Below are 20,787 nucleotides of genomic sequence, written 5' to 3' on the forward strand. Positions count from 1 at the left end.
TCTTTATTTTTGGAGTCAAACTAACTAAAATAATTTAGCAATACATTACAGTAATTTAAAAATTCAGTTACAACATTTTTTTAATGGCACAGCTGTAGTGGACCCGTTGTTGTTAAATTTGTATTAACTACAAAGGTTCATGAGCTCATAGTAAGCACAGCGGGTTAGAGTAAAGTTGAAGTGAGGTTAAGCATTACAAGATGAAGCTGTATCCTGTTACATTTAAGACTATGTGAGGTTTAAGTAAAGGGGAAACAACTTCCGTTTCTAAATAATCTAATTCCACCCACAGGCTGCAGCTGTACATATTTTTTTCAGCTGCTGCAAAATCTGACCTTCTTGTTGCTCATGTAAACTCTGAGTGACAAAAAGTTGAAGGCCATCTAATACTGTTAATATTTTTTGCTTAAGTTATTTATCTCAATTTTGACAGGGCATGACATTCAGTTTTATTTTTACATATTGATTAATAGGTAAATATTTTTAAAGATGATTCTATGGGAGAATTTTCAACCTGCAACAGGGCACAAGAGTTATTTTTTTGAATTATTTTTATTTATTTATTTATGGTTAAGTGAATACTCTGGAGAAAAGAGTAGGACACATTCACCCCACAAGTTGTGAATTAATCCACCAGAAGCACTGGACACACTTCGTGAAACTGCCACCACCATCCCCCACCCCCAGGACCTGAGAGGTGAGATTTTGATGTAGTTGATCGTCAGTAATCAGTAATCATGATTAGCATTAGAGGTATAAAATGTGTAGCTGATTGCAAACTGAAAATAATACTTTCCAAATTGTGGTAACCTAATTTGATTACTTTAAGAATGTTTTTTTTTTTTTTTATTATAAATTTGAATTGTAACAACTGTCCAAGGCAGCCAATGGGATTCTTTCCCTCCAGGTGGTTGGTGATGTAACCTCACGTTTCTATAACAACCCACAGCATCTGCAACAGAAGTTCTTTTGTGGTTCATTGACAATAACACGGGTGTGGGTAAATTAAATTAAATTGCTACTCATGCTCACTATACGGCACGTGTCAAAAGACATGACTGCATCTGGTCGGCTACATGATTATTTTCTAGAGACATTATGATTTAATTAATTGGTACAACACCAAAATATATTCTTGCATTTGTAAAAAAAAAAAAAAAAAAAAAAAAAAAAATATATATATATATATATATATATATATATATATATATATATATATATATATATATATATTTATATATAAAACAAAATTTGTAACTCTTTATACAATAATATAAATGAAATTATCAGTTAAAATCAAATTGATGTTTACAGTTTCCCTTCAAATTAATCTCATTATAAACAACACATGCGAAATAAACCATTAATCCCATTATTTTATTTTTACCCATAATTTTTACATTAAAACATGAATATTTTTCCCTGACATGTGATGGGATAATCAGCGTGTGCTCGGTCAAAACCATTGATCCCAGTATCAGGCAGCAGATCTCCTTTCCCTACAGGGTCACCCCTTTCCCATAATCACACAGAGATCTGTTACACTCGCTTCGTTTACCCACAGTCTTCCACCTGTTCCCCTGAGACCTCACTATTATCCCCCAGGCATTAACGGCAGCATGCTGCTGGCTCCACATGCCTTATTGTCTCGCAGAGCACTCTGATTGGCTCAGACTGTGGGAAACCTCAACCAGACTAAGACCCACACATTCATATGGAGATGCTGGAGTATAAATAGGAGGGATGAAACCAGTAGAGATCAGATTCTCTCTACAGAGATCTCCACAGCACAGAGATCCAGGCATGGCACCTAAAATCCCTGCAGCAATTAACAGTTCTGAGGAGCATCTGACTCTGACTCACAGCAGACAGACTCCAAACTGGAGAAAGCAGACATCCTGGAGATGACCGTTTGCTTCCTGACAAAGCTACAGCAGCAGAGAAACCTGCTGACGCACTGCAACAAGCTGCAGACTGCCTCTGATAAGAAGCTGAAAGAGGCTGACTTCTCTCCTCTGAGCTCCACAGTCCAGAACATGATCACCAAAAACAAATGTCCGATCAACAGCGCTCTCTGGAGGCCATGGTAGACACGACAAACTGGAGTTAATACCAAGAAAAAAAGAGGCCATATTGGTCAAACGTGACAGGACTGAATTATTTGAACTTTTTGTGTTCTTCTGTGTGTGCAAGACGACATTTCCTGAGGAAATGACAGCAATAGAACCTTTCGTGTTAAGGAAGAAAATATCTTGTCATGTATGTAGCATGAATGAAATCTGATTGCATCAGCGATTATTATCAATGCCTAATGTACGTGTTATGGTAACATAGTTGTATATATAGTACTATAGTTTTTATCTGTTTTTATTTCTGTGCAAGATGACATTTCCTGAGGAGATGACATCTTGCACATTAAGAAAGAAAACCTCATGTCATGCATGTTGCATGAACCAAATGTAGTATTTTGTTTGTTGGTTTTTGACCCTTGTGATCTAAGATTTAAATGTCCTTTTTCTGGACTGATTGTAAAATTAGACTTGACCCCCATTTAATATCAAAACAGATCTGTTCTAAGATCCAGTTGTTTATCCTTTTAATTATAAAAGGCTTGATATGACAATTTTAACCCTACTTCACTGAGGATTAAACAGTATATTATTTGTACCTTTTGATAAACACTGATCACTTCGTGATTACTGAAAAGCAATCTGTTTTAAGATTAATATTTTAGCATTTTATTGAAAAATGTTTCACACTGTCAGCTTTTTTGTGATAGGTGTTTTTTTTTTTTCTTTTGGGAACGTAAATGTGATCTGTTTGAAGGTCAATATTAATAGTTTTCATATTGATTAATGTGTTCTTAAATGCTGTAAATATTTTGTCTTTCACAAAGACGGTGTCCCTTCACTCTCTCTGAGTACAGTGTGCCTTGTAGAAATCTACAAGTTGTCGTTGTGATGTGTCATCACTTCCTGTTTAAAGCATTTATGTTTTATGTGGCTCTTGTTAAATAAACAAACACTGCCAAGTGAAAACTTTATTTCCATGTTGTTGTTTGTTGTGGTTTTCATAAGTAAGCAAAGATGTACTCCGTTCACTTCCAATTTAGGTCAATTTAAGGGGTGTTTATCACAGATCTTTGTTTAATTTACATATCCAATTAAAAATGCTGCAGTCTAAAAACTATTTAGGTTAGAGCATACAAAAGAAAAACAAGGTTCAATTCTTTTTTTAATGAGGGGAACTTTCTGGATATTTGGGTTTTTAAAACAAAAATAAAATACACTTTTTAGACACTGCTACTTTGATCAAATTAAGTGTTTCTGGTGTGTTTAAAGTAAAAGCTCTCACTTCCATGAAACCGTCACAAATGAAATCTAATGACATGCAGACGAAGACACACTTCTATTGTTCCTGTAGTGAAAGCACTGAAAGGATGGACTGTGGGAAACCAGAAGAAACTCACTCACAGAGCCTCAGAGGAACAATAGATCCAGACCTTTGCCCTGAAGTGACAGGGGATAAAAGGGAGCCTGATTTTGTCCATTATTTTCACATAAAACAGTAACACCATTTTTTTTTTTTAATTGTCATTTCTTATTGTTAATCTCTATTTTAACAAGAGATCTTCGAAAGTGTCTTGTGTGGATTTAAATTAAAGACACGATCTGAAGAAATTCATAAAGAAAAATTATGAAAGAACAATTTTGTTATTGACAGTGCAAACTGCTCAACGTGTCACACATTCAATCGTTGTTAATTTTTTGGGGTCTAAAATCTATTCGTCATAACGCCTATTGTAAGTTCAAGCCCAAATGAAGAAGCTCCCTGTCACAGAGATGATTTTATAAGTATTTGTGGATCCAAGTTAAACTGAACAAACTAGAGGTCTTTAATTAAAACTGCACATGCAAACTCTTTAAGTAGGCATATAAAGGTTATTCAAAATGAACTGCAAGAAACCTGAAGTTTACTTCAGCATTTCTTCTCATTCATTCACTTGACCCTTTGCCAAGTCTGTAGACAGTCTTTCTCTCTCTTGTCATGTTTATGTCTTGTTGGTGCTCAAATCAAAGCCGTTTCTTTCTCAGGAATGTATTTTTCAAGATAATATGAAACAGAGAAACCAGGTGAACATGTAACAGCTTGCCTCTATTCCCCTGACAGAAGGGAATCTTGCTCAACAGGACATACTGTTTCTAGAAACATGCTATAGATACAGCTTTACATTGGATGGATATCACTAATTCTTAGGTTCTGCAAGTTATCCGGTTAACATAGTCGATTTTATTAGTACCCCACTTTTCTGAGAGAAAACATAAGCTAATATTTAAAACTCACAAATCACCACCTTAAAAAACAATGAAAGTCACTGGGGATTTCTAGAAAACAGCTGTCTAATTAGATAGCTAGCTGGAAATTTATTGCAAAACACTGATGTTGTCTCAGTCTGCACAGGAGAAAATAAAGCTAGAGGATACAGAAAAGTTAAATTAATAGGGGTAGTGATGGCATCCATTCATAACATCCTAATAGAGGGGACTACATACAAATTCTGTACATAAAGGTCCCATGTTGGATTCAAACCACTGACCTTGTTAATATCAAGTATCAGTGCTGACCACCACACCAGTGGGCTGCCCTGCAGTCTTAACATTAACAGGTTTACAAAAGATTTAGCATCTCAGCAAAAGGCCAGATGATGAAGAAGTACTCAAATATTACCCATTATTAGCTGAGGTTAACCTACTGTAGTTGAATTCACTTATTACAGATCTTGAACTTCTGTATGCTTCTTCGTATGCTGCAGTATCTGGCCTCCCCATTCCTGATGTAAAGCATTCTAAGTCCCTTTCCAATTTGTTGGAGTGATAATAATTTCAACTTTCACAAATTGAACTATGGGTAAATAATCTTCAAGATGAAAATTAACTTGTAAATTGGGGCATGCTTATTTAGGCAAATGATAGAAGTGTGGGAAAACCCATGAGACGAGAGTTCAGTGGCAATCACTCCACCAGCAGCCTGTGAATTCTCCAAAGGGATTTGACACACTTCATGAAAATTGTGTCACCCAGGAAGGCTCCCACCATCACAATCCCAAAATTTCAATCCAGCTCTCAGTCAGTTATCAGTCACAGATACGAACCGAGGATCAAAATGTGTCAAAGATTAAAAAAGTAGAAATTATTTTGATATAATCTTTTCAAATGTTATTATCCCAGCCAACCAATGGGATCCATTCCCACCAGATGGTTTGTGATGTAATTCACTGTCTCTATAACAACACACAACCAGCATCTGTGACAAAAATCCCTTTGTGGCTCAATGGCCACAGCACGGGGGTAAGTGTGGGAAACTGAGATCGACCTGCTACTCACAGTGGTTACAAGGCACGTGTCACAAGACACAGTAGCATCTGGATGAAGTGAGTTTGTTTTGTATTATATTGAGTAATTCAAATTAAATGTGTAGATACAGCATTCAAAATGTGTGTTTTTGGATAAATTAAAAAAAAAAGATATTTAAGCTCTATGATAGAAAATACAAATGACTAAATTGTCCATTAAAATCAACAGAAGCAGAAAATGCAGAGAAATTCACCTAGTCTATCACATTTTTTGCTTATATGAAATTCATACATTACAGCTTTGTTACTCCCGCACACGTGCACTGGGTGCTCAGTCAGAATCATTGATCTCAGCATCTGGCAGCAAATCTTCTACAGGGTCACCACTTTCCCAGCTTCATACAGAGATCTGTGGGCATGTCTCAGTCTCCCCCCAGTCCTCCAGCTGTTCCCCTGAGACCTAACTATTATCCCCCAGGCATACAGGAGCATGTTGCTGCTCCACATGCCTTATTGTCTCACAGAGCTCTCTGATTGGTTCAGACTGTGGGAAACCTCAACCAGAGTAAGACCCACACATTGATATGGAAATGTAGGACTATAAGTAGGAGCCAGGAAGCCAGCAGAGATCAGATTCTTGCTACAGAGACTTCTGCAACACAGAGATCCAACCATGGCACCTACAATTGCTGCACCAATGACCACTTCAATGGATCATTTGACTCTGACCCACAAGGTAAATTGAACACTGCCTGGATTTAAATTATTATTAAGTTGACAGTCTTTCTTTTCTTTTTCTAACAAAAAACAAACAAACAAGTTTATTTATGACTCTGTTCTTCTTTCTGCAGCTCAGAAAGCCCCTGGTGGAGAAGTTACGCAGAGAGCGAATCAACACCTGCATTGAGCAGCTCAAGTCTCTCCTGGTTCCAGAGTTCCTCAAACAGCAGCCAGACTCCAAACTGGAGAAAGCAGACATCCTGGAGATGACCGTTTGCTTACTGACACAGCTGCAGCTGCAGAAAAACCTGGTGACCCACTCCAACAAGCTGCAGACTGCCTCTGATGAGAAGCTGAGGGAAGTTGACCTTTGTCTTCTGAGCTCCACAGTTCAGACCAGCATCACCCAATGCTCTCTGGAGAGAAAAGACAACAGCGACCTCTGGAGGCCGTGGTAGAACCCTCACACTGGACTCCATACCAGACAAGCTAAACAGACCATATCGGTCAGACATGACAGGACTGACTTGTTTAAAATTCTGTGGACTTTTTCTTCTGTATATACAGAAGGCTTTACTTTGTGTGAGAGTGTGTGTGTGTGTGTGTGTGTGTGTGCCAGATGATATTTCCTAAGGAAAGTGTAGTAACAATATCTTTCATGTTGAGAAAGAAAATTTCATGTCATGCATATTGCATGAATTGAATCTGATTGCATCAGCAATTTTAATTGTTTCTTTCTGTACTTCATGTACTGATGATGTTATAGTAATGCTTTTTGCTATTATTGATTTTTTTCAATTGACGTTGACGTTACCTTTTATTGGTTTTTGATTTTTTGGATCTAAATTTTAAATGTCCATTTTAAGGATTTATTGTGATTGTAGATATTAATCACACAAAATTGATCTGTTATAAGATCCAAATGTTTAGTATTTCTTTCATGAAGATTTTCTAACTATACGACTCAATGTGGGCAAGTCATGTAATTGTGATGTTTGTACCTCTTGACTGTTACTGATCAGTTTAACATTAATCTAAATTCAAGGTTGAATTTGTTATAAGATCTAAGTGTTTACAGCTTCTTTCTAAAAGGTTTTCTTAATATCACAGTTTTCTTAGTCGGTAAAAACTTGACAGTGATATTGGTACTTCATGATCATTATTGATCAGTTTAATATCTTAATTGTTCTATGCGGACATTTAGATGACGTGTATCTCAATGTATGTCATTACTAAAACTTGATCTGTTTTAAGATCAATATGTTTATTGTTTTACTGAAAACATTACTATTTTTGTTAATGTCAGGTTTGAGAAGACAAAGTAATATTTACTTTGTGAGAAAAAATTGAATTCAGCAGTTAATAACAATGTATTTTAAGGTCATTTGCTGTTTAGTGAAAGTGGAAAGAGAAATCAAATGTCACTGAATACTGGGTTTTTGAATATTGTAAATTGATTGTCTTTCATAAAGACAGCTTTTCCTCTACTCTTTCTGAGTACAGTGTGTCTTGTAGAAATCTGCAAGTTGTTGTTGTGATGTATCATCACCACCTGTTTGAGCTTTCATCCTTGTTGAATAAATAAACACTGCCAGTGTAAAACATTGTGCATATAATTTTTATGCAGTTGATCTGTTATCTTTTTACATTGATGCTAGTCAGACAGTGACTAACAAATTTATTACAAACACAACCCAGTGTAAGTGCATTGACGCATGCTCAATCATCAAGCTAATGAAATCCCAAAAAGCCGATTCTGTTTATCTGGACGTAGCGTTTTCAGAATGAAGAAGTCCATGTAACGTCTTTTTGGGGCACCCAAGGTTTACAATTGGTGGAACAGCTGCTATAAATTAACAGAATTGGTAATTGTGTAATTGTTAATCCACCAGTATGCTCAAACTCATTATTTAAAATTATATTTTTAATGCTAAAATATAATTGTTATCAATACATTTTTTGTTTTTTTACAAAAAAGTAAAAAAAAGTAAAGCACATTATTATTTTTGCTTATGATACTAAATTACAATTACTTACTTGGATTCCAGAACAGAAAAAAAAATGTTTTAGTGATTGATTGTAATGCTCAATTAACTTCTGACTTCTCAGAGGCGCCGGCTCAAATTTGTAATGTAATTTCTAGTTTCTAACAAGTTTTTGACAGATTTCTAAGATGTCTGTTTTATTGTTTTATAACAGGCAGTTCAATAAATTTGTTGAGCACTGTATGTTCTTCATTTTTTGTCATATGTCTCTATCTTTGTCTCCATTTGTTGTAGACAAATACTTCAAACCTTTAGAACCCTATTATAATTGTTTATCCAAAAAATGCACATTCAGTGAAAAGCCAACATTTGTAATGAGAAGGGTCATCGATGTTATTTCAATTTGTTCAGTTGGAAGTCAAATCTCTAAACTTAAAGGTCAAATATGCAGTGTCTTAACTTTTCTGGTAAAATCATCAGATTCACACGTTTTAAGAATTGTTTCAAAGTTAATCATTTAAATCTTAAAAGATGATATATATTTTAGCTTATGTGGTGTTCAATAAGGCACACTTCTATTGTTTCTCAAGTGACAGCACTGAAAGGACTAAGTGTTGGAAAGCAGAAGAAACTCATTCACAGAGCCCCAGTGGAACAATAGATCCAGACCTTTGCCCTGAAGGGACAGAGGATAAAAGGGAGCGAGACTCCACAAGCGGAAAGATGTTTTAAATCATTATGATGGCTGCGCTTCTTTTGAATAAAGCAGCGGTACCATTTCCATCAGAAAACTCTTCTTAAACTAGAAGCACTATTTAAACACAAGGTGTTTGAGAACGATTCAGCTGTGGACTAGAATCAAAGAGGTGATGTGGAAAATCATTGTACAAACCTTGAAAAAGAATCATTCAGAAAAAGCTAAAGTATTTTGAATAACAGGAAGCCTACAGGAACTACAGGTCACAGTATTTTTTTAATCTCTCTTCTTATTTTATATTTTTTTAAGCATCCACCACCTGAAACCTGTCTTTTGCAGGTTGGGGATTCAGTGAAAAAGTTTTGCTATAACAATAAAGTAAAGCAAACATCAGAGGATGCTATATGCCATGTGTACCAGTTTAGCTTAAGTAGCAGACATGCAACTCTTATTTAAAACTAATTATCAGAAATCTGTTTTGTTTTTTTGTTTTTTGTTGTAAGATTATTGAATTTTAATTTTTCTCAAAAGGTTTGAACAACCAGGGTTTTTTAAAAAAAAAATAAACTGGCAAGATTTTTCAGAAGATTTCACACACCTTTGCAATAAAAAAATACGTTGACTTACATACTGGCACATGTCAATTTTTTTACTAAAGTGTGGGAAAACTCTGGAGAACAGAGCTGAGAGTGAATAACGATCAGCCGACCAGCAGCCGGCTAATTCTCCTGAGGGATCTGGCACACTTCAGGAAACCTCCCACTCTCACAGTCAAAATGTTGATTCAGTAGTGAGTGAGTGATTATCACCAAAGTTCAAAATGTATTATAGTGTTAGAAAACTTAAAATGTGACAGGTTTAAACATTCTGAGTTTAGTTTTGATAAACTTTTTAACAGCAGTTTTAAATTTAAACTGTCTGTCAGAGCCAACCAATGGGAACTTTTCCCTCCAGATGGTTGGTGATGTAATTCTTTCTTTGTATAACAACACACGGGCAGCATCTGTCACAGTAGTCCCTTTGTGGTTAATTGAACACAGCGCGGGGAGTCAGTGTGGGAAACTGAGATCAACTTGCTACTCACACTGGATATACGGCACGTGTCAAAGGATGACTGCATGTGGTCAGCAGCATGATAATCGTGTTGAGTAATTTCAGTGAGAAAATCACAGGCTATTGCACTCAACCATGTTATTACAGGAAAATTTTTATTTTTTATTGAAAAAAGGTTTGATAAAAGTTTAAATAAAGTATCAAATGAAATATCTTGATAAATTACAAATTAAATATAACAATACATTTCAATACACAATTCACTCTTCAGTTTTTTTGGCAGAAACAAGCAAAGAGCTAATGTCATCTACCTATCAGTTAGTGCTATAATTCATTAATTAGATCAAGTAAACTTGCACGTATTTGATAGGATGTTAAGGGTGTGCTGAGATATCAGATCTGCTCCCTTTCACAGATTCACAAAGCGCCCTCTTGCGCTCTCTTTATCTCCTCCACCTGCTCCCCTGGGAGCTAACTATTATACTCCCGGTGGTAATGACAGAATGTCGCTGCCTCACATGCCTTATTGTCTCGAGGAGCTCTCTGTTTGGCTCAGACTGTGGGAAACCTCAACAAGACCAAGACTCACACATTCATATGGAGATGATGGAGTATAAATAGGAGGGATGAAATCAGAAGGGATCAGATTCTCTCTACAGAGACCTCTACAGCATAGCGATCCAGCCATGACCAGTTCTCGGGATCTGACTCTGAACCACAAGGTAAACTGAAGGTTTTGTTCATGTAAACTGTCAAATTGTAGAAAATATATTTTGTTGCTAACAAAAACAAAACTCCTGAACAAGATTATTAATGACTTTGTTCTTTTTTCTGCAGCTCAGAAAGCCTCTGGTGGAGAAGTTACGCAGAGCGCGAATCAACACCTGCATTGAGCAGCTCAAGTCTCTCCTGGTTCCAGAGTTCCTCAAACAGCAGCCAGACTCCAACCTGGAGAAGGCAGACATCCTGGAGATGACCGTTTGCTTTCTGACACAGCTACAGCAGCAGAGAAACCTGCTAACGCACTCGAAAAAGCTGCAGAATGCCTCTGATGAGAAGCTGAAAGAGGCTGACTTCTCTATTCTGAGCTCGAAAGACCAGACCAGCATCACCCAATGCTCTCTGGAGAGAAAAGACAACAGCGACCTCTGGAGGCCGTGGTAGAACCCTCACACTGGACTCCATACCAGACAAGCTAAACAGACCATATCGGTCAGACATGACTGGACTGAATTGTTTAAAATTCTGTGGATTTTTTCTTCTGTATGTACAGAAGGCTTTACTTTGTGTGTTCTTGTGTATGTGCGAGATGACGTTTCCTAAGGAAATGACATTGACAGTATCCTGCATGTTAGGAAAGAAAAACATCATAAGGTGCATATTGCATGAATGAAATCTGATTGAATCTGCAATCATTATTATATCTGAGAGGTACTTCTTGTACTGATTATGTTATAGTAATACTTTTTACCATTATTGATTTTTTAATCTAAAATTAAAATGTCCTCTTTCTGACCAGAAAGTAATAATGAACTTTACCTGAACTGGACTCACTAGAACTCATTGTGGGTTGAGTTGTGTAATTGGGTTATTTATAGCTTTTTATCATCAGTGAGAGTTTTTATTTCTATCCTTTGTGGATAAAACTTTTTTTTTCATCAAGTTTACTTTAATGTAAGTGATTAATGAAAAGGGATCTGTTTTAAGATCAAAATAAATGTTTTGCAGAAAACATTACATTTAAGTCATTCTCAGATTTGAAGAGACAATGCAGTTTATTTTAATTTTACCTGACCTGTTTTAAGGTCAATTTTTGTAAATTTTTGCTTTGTTTGAGGAAAACATTGCCGTGGCTTCCTAAATACTGCAAATCCATTGTCTTTCATAAAGACAGCTTTCCATCTACTCTTTCTGAGTACAGTGTCTCTTGTAGAAACTGCAAGTTGTTGTTGTGATGGATCATCACCTCCTGTTTGAGCTTTCGTTCATGCTAAATAAACAAACACCGTAAGATGAAAAACCTGTGCTCTAATATTATTTTATGGCATAACTGACCTATCTGCTGAAAGATATGCATTCTTCATTTTCCTTCATTTTAAGTCTCCACTTTTTATAAATACCTAGAAAGTCCAGCACTCATTATAATTGTTTCTTTAAAATTACATGTTCACAGGAAAATAAAGCACTAAAATCTGTGATGAAGAGTGTTATTTAATTTAGTTTAGGTGTTGGTCATATTGAACCAAATAACAACTGGGGAACTGTGGGAAACTAAAATAAAATCACTTACAGAGCCCCAGTGAAACAATAGATCCAGAACGATCAGATTATAAATGTGAGCGTGTGTAACAAGGCGGCCCTTAGCGGCTGGAAACACAGTGAGATGGACCAAAGCAAGTGTAGTGGAACAAAGTATTTATTTGCTATACAGCTCTCCTTACAACAACTTGTCAAGCTTCTTCACAGCACAAAAATCCACCCTCTAATGACAACTGGCAGCCTTAAATATGTTCAGCTGTCACAGACTAAACCATTATTCCACTCTCAGGTAAATTCTTAAATCCCAACCTTCCACCACAGTATACAATATATCAATTAGAATAAATAAATACATAAATACATTTTCACATTTACATATTAATAAATATTTCACACTTTACTGTTACACCAAACCCAATATTATAAAAACCCAGAAACCCAAGCACAACAAGATTCACCACACTCTCTTTACCAATGGTCTCTCCCGGAACCTTTAAATGGTGTCTGGACCCCCGGGGAAACATTTGCCCAAACACCTTGAAGAGGACACAGGCAAGAAAGGTGAGTAATCATTATCTTACAAACACTTATTTGCACCACTTTTATCCCTAGATTTCACACACACATTTGCATTAGTTTTCCTTACTGGTAAACCTTAATCACAATCTCAATCACCATTCTTCTCTCCTGACAGACAACCACCACATTCCTTGATGAGGAGCAGCTGTGCCAGATCTGAAATAAGGCTACCAACTGATTTTAAAATTCCCAATAAATAGTCAATAAATATTTAAACTTCTTGTGTGTGCAAATCCATGCTTAAAGTGCAATGCTAAATAAAGTGCTTGATAAAGTGCTTTTAATAAAGTGAAAGGTGTGCTCTAAGGTGCTATACAGATAATATAATATAAATAAATGCAGTAAGGGAGTCCTCTTCCTTACAGCGTGGCTCAAAGTGAAACTTGTTTCTTATAAATTGTGTTTTTTTTGGCTCTTCCTCTATTAAAAAAAAGCAGTGTCAACAGTACTTTTAAAACATTATAATTTAATATTGTTAAACAAAGCAACCATTTCAAGCATTAGCTTCTGGAGAACTTCTTTTAGGTGGACCAGAGTTGAAAACATGTATTAAACCACATTCTTTGATCCCCATGATAGAACAGAGAAAACCCGACTCAGGAGTGGTCAAAACATTTATAATTCTTTATTCAATCATCTTCCGGAAGAGAGAGTCCTGCACAGCCCACAGCTAGTTGCAGAATCTCTAACATTAGAAGCTAAAAATGCGTCTCATATAGGTGTTATTTTGGTACTGTACACGTCACACATTGTTTCGATACAGACAACTCCTTATATGTTACTAGTTCCTCTTTTTCTGTCTGGTTTCCTGTATTTATTTATATGCTTGCACAGCTCTACACTAACTTCCTGTTTTTCAGTCTGGCTGAGCACTTGGTTTATGAGTCAAAAGTGGCCTTGCTTTACAAGCCTTTATTATTAAAATACATAAAACAATATAATCAGAAAATAAGCACTAAGAACACATATTGATCTTGTAACACATGGTCTGAAAGTATTTTTAAAGACGGTGATCAATGCTGTTTTATATGATTCACTACAAAGTCAAGTGCCACCATAAACCTCACTACCCCAAATGTGTTAGCTGCCGGTTTGTGAGTCCTGATGAAGTTCTTTGAGATTAGTTTTTCTGGGGCTATAGCAACTCAACTAGTCAATGATAATGTTTGTCAACGGATATTTTCACAGCGACACACTGAAAATTAAGCTCTAGCTGTGTATAGTCTAATTCACAGAATGAAAAGCTCATTTCAACTCAAGCCTTCAGGAGTAGACAGAAACCTACCACACAGGACTCGGGCACAAAGAAGTTATTTAAAACAGAAATACCTCAGTATAAAAACCACCAGGCCAAAGATTAGTGAAAGTATTCTTCTAGTATTGGTGACTTACTTAAGAAACCCTGTACAAGCATACTTTGGAAAAAAAAAAATACAAACTCCATGGTGTTAGAAACACAGTCCTAGCTTGTTAGCCAGCTAGCTACACAACTGAATTCATTAGTGACATTCTTACAACTCTGCATACAGTCAAATGTTGCAAAGCTTACGTCTGCAGCACAGCAAGGAAGAGCTTGTGGTAAAACAAAAAGCTTTAGTCAACATAAACGTAAAAACTTGAGGGGACTGTTCTGAAACTTCTCCGAATAATTACCTCTTGTGAATTATGAATAGTTTGATATTAAATCTGCTCTCTTCTACTGGTTGTGCAAATAAACAGAATAAAGTTAAGGTTAATGACAGCCAGACTTGTTCTGGAAATTACCCATTATGCCTTGTGGGCTTTTTGAAATTATGCAGAAACACATTATTGTTAGATTCAGCACTGAAAACAAACCTTTGAGTTATATGACAAATGCTCACAAGGCTCTCCTCCTTTACAATCTCTGATATTTTCCTGGTTGAATTCAAAAATAGTTTTTTTGATAACGACTTCCATCAAAGACGATCAAATAATATAGTCTAATTGTTACATTTTTAGATTTTAGTTGTTAGCTGAATGTCTGTATGTTCATGCTGTGTAATAAAGTGTTCACCTAAATGTTGTGACCCAGATTTAGAGAGCAAACACAGAGACTTGTCATACTATATAAAGAGCACATATACAGCTGTTTAACAGAAGGGATACTGTCCTGGGTCAGATACATATTTTAAGAGGTTTGTCACACTTTGGCCCAAAGAAAAAAAATCCTCAAACTAATTTGGAAATGGGCACATGCCAATTTTCTGTTAAAGGAGGAAGTGTGGGAAAAATCCAGAATATCTAGTTATCTTTCCACCAGCAGTTTGCTGTTTCTCCAGAGGGAAATGGCACACTTGAGGAAACTGCTTGCTCATAGGAAACCTCCTACCTTCCCATCCATTTGATGGCTGGTAATTATCAGTCATATTTATGCCTTAAAGTAGAAAATGTAGTGGCGGAAAACTGAAAGTAGGACCTGCAAAACATTTTTATTTTGCTTCTTATAGAGTTTTCAAACTAATTTTAAAAATTTCAAGCTGTCAGAGCCATCCAATGGGATCTTTTCCCTCCAGATGGCTGGTGATGTAATGCTGTCTTTCTTCAACAACACACAGGCAGCATCTGTCACTGAAATCCCTTTGTGGTTCATTGAACACAACACAGAGAGTCAGTGTGGGAAACTTAGATCAACTTGCTACTCACACTGGATATATGGCATGTGTGAAAAGACACAAAGGACACCAGTAAGTTTATTGCACCGAGTAATTTAAACTAAAACAATGGGAACAACACTCAGCTTACTAATGGTGCAGTTGCAAAAAATATGTTTAGTAATACTATAAACCAGCCCAGGTCTAAGCACTTTTGCCTTCTTTACATCTTCCTTTAATATTCATTACACAAATGTGCACGATAGATGTTCTATACACTTGGAAGCCTATGTGGACTTATAATGATGGAGCCAAGTCTAATTATTTTTTCTTTCTCAATCACTGTTCAAGCATGACTTTTAAAAGGAGTTTATGGGAAAGGAGTGTGCCATTTTTCTGTACTTACAGGGTAAGAAGAGGAAATATTGTTTGTTTTCCAAAAAGATTAGAGAAAGAAATTTTGTACTTAAAATTACTAATTCTGTACTAAACATTTTACAGCATAATCTGAGTTACCTTGCCTGCAAAACACACAGAATTTAGGCACTATTTAAATTGGCTTGAAATATAATTGCTTCTTCTTTCCTCTAAAACAAAATTACTTATGCACTACCTAAAATTACTTCTACATATTTCAAATTACATACAGACTACTTAAATTTACTTAAAGCATAATTAATTCCTTATTTCCTGTAAAAACATGGCTCGTTACCCCCTTATTCTAGTGTATGTCCCCTACCTATTTGCAGGTAAATATAATTACTTTGTAATTTGACATAAAATATGCTTAAGTTTCACTTAATTACAGGGGAAGTACACCCTTAGTTGTGGGACATGTTAAAAAGTGCCACAAACTCATACATTAAAAGTTTGTCATTCCCCACTCATGCAATGGGATCATGAGTGTTAGCTTAGTCAAAGTTATTGATCCGAGTATCAGGCAGCAGATCTGCTCACTATAAGGTCACCACTTTCCCTGATTCACATAGAACTCTGTAAGTACCTCTCCATCTCCCTCCAGGTCTCCAGCTGTTCCTCTGGAACTTATTATCACCCAGGCACACAAGTAAGATGCTGGCTCCACATGCCTTATTGTGTCAGAGAGCCCGCTGATTGGTTCAGACTGTGGGAAATCTCAGCCAGACTTAAACCCACACATTCATATGGAGATGGTGAAGTATAAATAAGAGGGATGAAGCCAGCAGAGATCAGAACACAGATCTCCACAGAGATCTCTGCAGGACATAAAATCAGGAATGGCGCCTAGAATCACTGCAGCAATGACCAATCCCCAGGAACATCTGACTCTGGCTCACAAGGTAAACTGAAGATTTTATTTGAACCAGTTTTGATATTGATTATAGGCACTTGCATTTTTTAAAGTTTAACAAGTTTATTAATGACTTTGTTCTTCATTCTGCAGCTCAGAAAACCTCAGATGATTACGCATAGAGCAAATCAATAGCTGCACTGAGTCCAAGTCTCTCCTTGGTCCAGAGTTCCTCAAACAGCAATATGAGAAGGCAAACATCCTGGAAATGAGAGTTTGTTTCCTGATGCAGTTATAGCAGCAGAGAAACCTACTGACTGACTTCAAGAAGATGCAGTTTTCCTCTGAGAAGAACTCTCAGGAGGTTGAGTTCCCTCATCTGAACTCCACAGTCCAGACAAGTGTCCAGTCAACAGCGCCCTCTGGGGGTGTGGTAGACACCTACAGACTGGAGTTGTGTGTGCAAGACGACATTTCCTGGGGAAATGACAGCAACAGTACCTTTCGTGTTAAGGAAGAAAACATCTTGTCATGTATGTAACATGAATGAAATCTGAAATATTCTTTATCCTTACTGTACATGTTATAGTAGCTTTCGTTACCTTTTGGTTATGATATTTGTGACTTAAGTGTCCTCTTTAAGGACAGATTGTAATAAGTGACTTAACAAAAATGTAATAATGATTCAAAGCTGATCTGTTATAGGATCCAAATGTTTACGAGGTTTTTTTCTAAAAGGTTTTCTTACTGACACAGTTTTCTTGATCCTTATTGTGGGTTAAAAATGTGATTGTGATATTTGCACCTCTTGATCAATATTGACCTGTAAGGTCAGTTTTTGTTTAGTGAGTTTTTAATTAATATTTTTGTGTTATTTCAAATTAATTTGTCACTGACACTGAGTACTGTAACTGCTGTAAACTTTGTCTTTCATAAAGACAGCTCTTTCTGATTACAGTTTTTCTTGTCGAAATCCACAAGTTGCTGTTGTGATGTATCATCACTTCCTGTTGGAGCTTTTATCATTGTTGAATAAACGGACTGCCTGCTGAAAACAATGTCTACTCATTATTTTATGTCATCACTAACATCTTTATAAAGATCAAAGACAAATGTTCTTCTATTTCTTAACTGTTAAGTTGACTGTAAATGCCTGTAAAAAGTGTTGTTGCTGTTGTAGCCAAACATACATGTTTAGTGCAAAACAAAGCACTTTTATGTGATTATGAGGAGTGTTATTAATATCATTTTACTTTGTTTAATTATAGTGAGTCATGTCATCAAACCAAATAAAATCCAAACACATGTTGTGCATATCTATTTATATCACCTTTAGGTGAATAAGAAGTTTAACGTTTTTGGAGTCTGGATTCACATGACACTCTGATGTGACACTCAATAAGGCACACTTCTATTGTTCTTCCATGGAAAGCAGTCAAAGGACAGAGTGTGGGAAACCAGAAGAAGCTGACTCACAGACCCCCAGGGCAACAATAGATCAAGACTATTGCCCTGAAGGGACAGAGGATAAATGGGAGCATGACTTCAAAAACTGATGTTTTTAACTGTTATATTGGCTATTCCTCTTTTACCCAAAGTAGGATCACCATATCACTGTCTTGCACTACAACTACAATTTTTATAATAAGGTGTAAAACATATTTCATATGTAAAGTAGGAACAATGATGTGATGTAAAACAAAATTTGAAGACAAAACATCTTTAAAGCGTATGCAATTTTTAACAGAATGGACAATTCAAGAATATTTGTATATTTTAAGAGATTTACCACTCATTGAACAAAAAAAAAGAATCAAGAATAAAGGAGGAAGCGTAGGAAAATTTTGGAGAACAGTGTTGACTGTAAATGACTATCACTCCACTAGCAGCTTGATAATTCTCCAGAGGGATTTGGCACACTTTGGGAAATTGCTCCCTCCCGGAAAACTTCCCACCCTCACAGCTGAAACTACAGTCAATTATCAGTCGTGATTGTAAATTTAAGTAGGACATGCCAAAATATTTTGATCTTACTCTTGGTGGATTTTACAGTGTAATTGTAAGTTTAACTATCTGTCACAGCCATCCAATGGGATCTTTTCCCTCCAGATGGTTGGTGATGTAATGCTGTCTTTCTTTGACAACACACAGGCAGCATCTGTCACAGACGTCCCTTTGTAGCTCATTGAACACAGCACAGAGAGTCAGTGTGGGATACTGAAATCAACTTGCTACTCACACTGACTTTACAGCATGTGTCAAAAGGACAGCAGAATGGTTCAGCAGTAATTTTAATAAAACCAATAGGCACAACACTTATAATGATTTATTAAAAGATTAGGTTGTCATAAATTAAATATTTGATTAAATTTTCCATTAAAATTACACCAATTTCATCAGATATATTTTACATCTGGGCTCAGTAAAAACACAAAGCAATCAAAATGCTACAAAACTATAATATATCTATATCTATATCTAAATCTTTCCCCATAATTCCCCCATAGGTGCAACAGGATGATAAGCGTGTGCTTAGTCAAAGTTATCGATCCCAGCATCAGGCCTCCCTGGGAGGTCACCACTTTCCCTGATTCACATAGAACTCTGAACCTATCTCTCCCTCTCCCTCCAGTCCTCCAGCTGTTTCCCTGAAACCTATTATCCCCTGGGCATACTGGAGCATGTTGCTGGCTCCACATGCCTTATTGTTTGACAGAGCCCGCTGATTGGTTTAGACTGTGGGAAACCTGAATCAGAGTAAGACCCACACATTCATATGGAGATGGTGTAGTATAAATAGGAGGGATGAAGCCAGCAGAGATCGGAACTATCTTCAGAGACTTCTACAGCACAGAAATCCAAGCATGGTGCCTAAAGTCACTGCAGCAATGACCGGTACCCCAGAGCATCTGACACTGACTCACAAGGTAAGTGGAACATAGAATTTACATAATATTCACAGCATGTCAGTAATCATGAGAGCTTGTGTTTTGTTAAGGCTAACTTCATCCTCCCAAATGATGTTATTAATGACTTTGTTCTTCTTTCTGCAGCTCAGAAAGCCTCTGGTGGAGAAGTTACGCAGAGAGCGAATCAACACCTGCATTGAGCAGCTCAAGTCTCTGCTGGGTCCAGAGTTCCTGAAACAGCAGCCAGACTCCAAACTGGAGAAGGCAGACATCCTGGAGATGACCGTTTGCTTCCTGACACAGCTGCAGCAGCAGAACCAGCAGCAGAGAAACCTGCTGAACAGCTTCAGCAAGCTGCAGACTGCTTCTGATGAAAATCTGAGAGAGGATGACCTCTTTCCTCTGAGTTCCACAGTCCAGACAAGCACCACGAAAGACAACAGCGCCCTGTGGAGGCCGTGGTAGAGACTCACATAAAGTAGTCGCTAATACAATAGTTTAAAAGACCATATTGGTCAAAGATTACTGGACTGAATTCCTTGAAATTCTTTGTACTTTTTCTTCTGTAGTTACAGAAGTCTTTACTTTGTGTGCTTAATGTGTAATTTCCTGGTAAATGACACCAATACTGTTTTTCATGTTAAGAAAGAAAACATCTTGCCATGCATGTTGCATGAATCAAATTGATTGCATCAGCAATGATTATTATTTCTCAACATGCTACAAGCATAGGTTCTCTATAATGTTATAGTAACATTATCTTTTAAAAAATATTGATCATTTGATAAGAAGCTTTAGATGTTTAAATAATTTTGGGGGGTTAATATCACTCTGTCACAGTTTTCCAGTGACTATTATCTGTTTGTAAATGAACATTTTTTATGTAGATGTTATTATTACATTGATCTGTTTTAAGGTCACTTTTTATTTTGTTTAGTAATTTGGCTTTTTGTCTTTCATAAAGACAGCTGTTCCTTTACTCGCTTTGAGTACAGTGTTTCTTGTAGTCATTTACAAGTTGTTGCTGTGATGTATCATCACCTGCTGTTAGAAGATTTATAGTTTATGCACCTCACTTTGTCTCATTGAATAAACAAACACTGCCAGATGGAAACGATGTCTCCTGATATCTATTTTTTAAGGGCATTTGATCATTTTTGAGTACTCTGCACATGTAATCTAACTCTCTGCTTTCAAGACGCTTTATGGTCAACCTTTCAATGAGAAGAAGCAGTTTCTGATAGGTTACAGCTTTTGGAACCTTTTGAATTCATTTTGAGATCTCTTTTACTTATTTGTAGTTTAGATTTTTTATTTAAACGAGATACAGTTAACATGACAACTCAAAAG

At 36.4% G+C, this 20,787-nt stretch overlaps 3 protein-coding genes, 1 long non-coding RNA gene and 1 pseudogene across 5 annotated transcripts; all 5 read left to right on the plus strand.

Moving 5' to 3' along the window:
* The first annotated feature begins 5,975 nt into the window (after positions 1–5,975).
* Positions 5,976–7,689, plus strand: LOC146387514 (transcription factor HES-5-like). Its single transcript, XM_084929154.1, has 2 exons — positions 5,976–6,089; positions 6,205–7,689. The coding sequence occupies exons 1-2, from the start codon at positions 6,027–6,029 to the stop codon at positions 6,529–6,531; spliced, it is 390 nt and encodes a 129-aa protein (XP_084785280.1). The 5' UTR covers positions 5,976–6,026; the 3' UTR covers positions 6,532–7,689.
* Positions 7,690–10,424: 2,735 nt separating this feature from the next.
* LOC146387515 (protein hairy-like) lies at positions 10,425–12,006 on the plus strand. The gene is made up of 2 exons (XM_084927241.1): positions 10,425–10,530; positions 10,646–12,006. Exons 1-2 carry the CDS (start codon positions 10,435–10,437, stop codon positions 10,970–10,972), a joined length of 423 nt encoding a protein of 140 aa, XP_084783367.1. The 5' UTR covers positions 10,425–10,434; the 3' UTR covers positions 10,973–12,006.
* A 157-nt stretch (positions 12,007–12,163) lies between these two features.
* LOC146387516 (uncharacterized) lies at positions 12,164–13,028 on the plus strand. The gene is made up of 2 exons (XR_014800184.1): positions 12,164–12,628; positions 12,762–13,028. It is a non-coding gene; the product is annotated as an uncharacterized LOC146387516 (long non-coding RNA).
* Positions 13,029–16,450: 3,422 nt separating this feature from the next.
* On the plus strand, positions 16,451–17,580 carry LOC146387517 (uncharacterized; annotated as a pseudogene). Its single transcript, XR_014800185.1, has 2 exons — positions 16,451–16,577; positions 16,682–17,580. The product of XR_014800185.1 is annotated as an uncharacterized LOC146387517 (transcript).
* A 1,769-nt stretch (positions 17,581–19,349) lies between these two features.
* On the plus strand, positions 19,350–20,469 carry LOC146387518 (transcription factor HES-5-like). The gene is made up of 2 exons (XM_084927242.1): positions 19,350–19,455; positions 19,582–20,469. The coding sequence occupies exons 1-2, from the start codon at positions 19,393–19,395 to the stop codon at positions 19,900–19,902; spliced, it is 384 nt and encodes a 127-aa protein (XP_084783368.1). The 5' UTR covers positions 19,350–19,392; the 3' UTR covers positions 19,903–20,469.
* Positions 20,470–20,787: the final 318 nt, after the last annotated feature.

The sequence above is a fragment of the Perissodus microlepis genome, chromosome 5 (assembly GCF_051167445.1).
Source record: "Perissodus microlepis isolate ML-2025 ecotype Zambia chromosome 5, ASM5116744v1, whole genome shotgun sequence".
Classification (NCBI taxonomy): Eukaryota; Metazoa; Chordata; class Actinopteri; order Cichliformes; family Cichlidae; genus Perissodus; species Perissodus microlepis.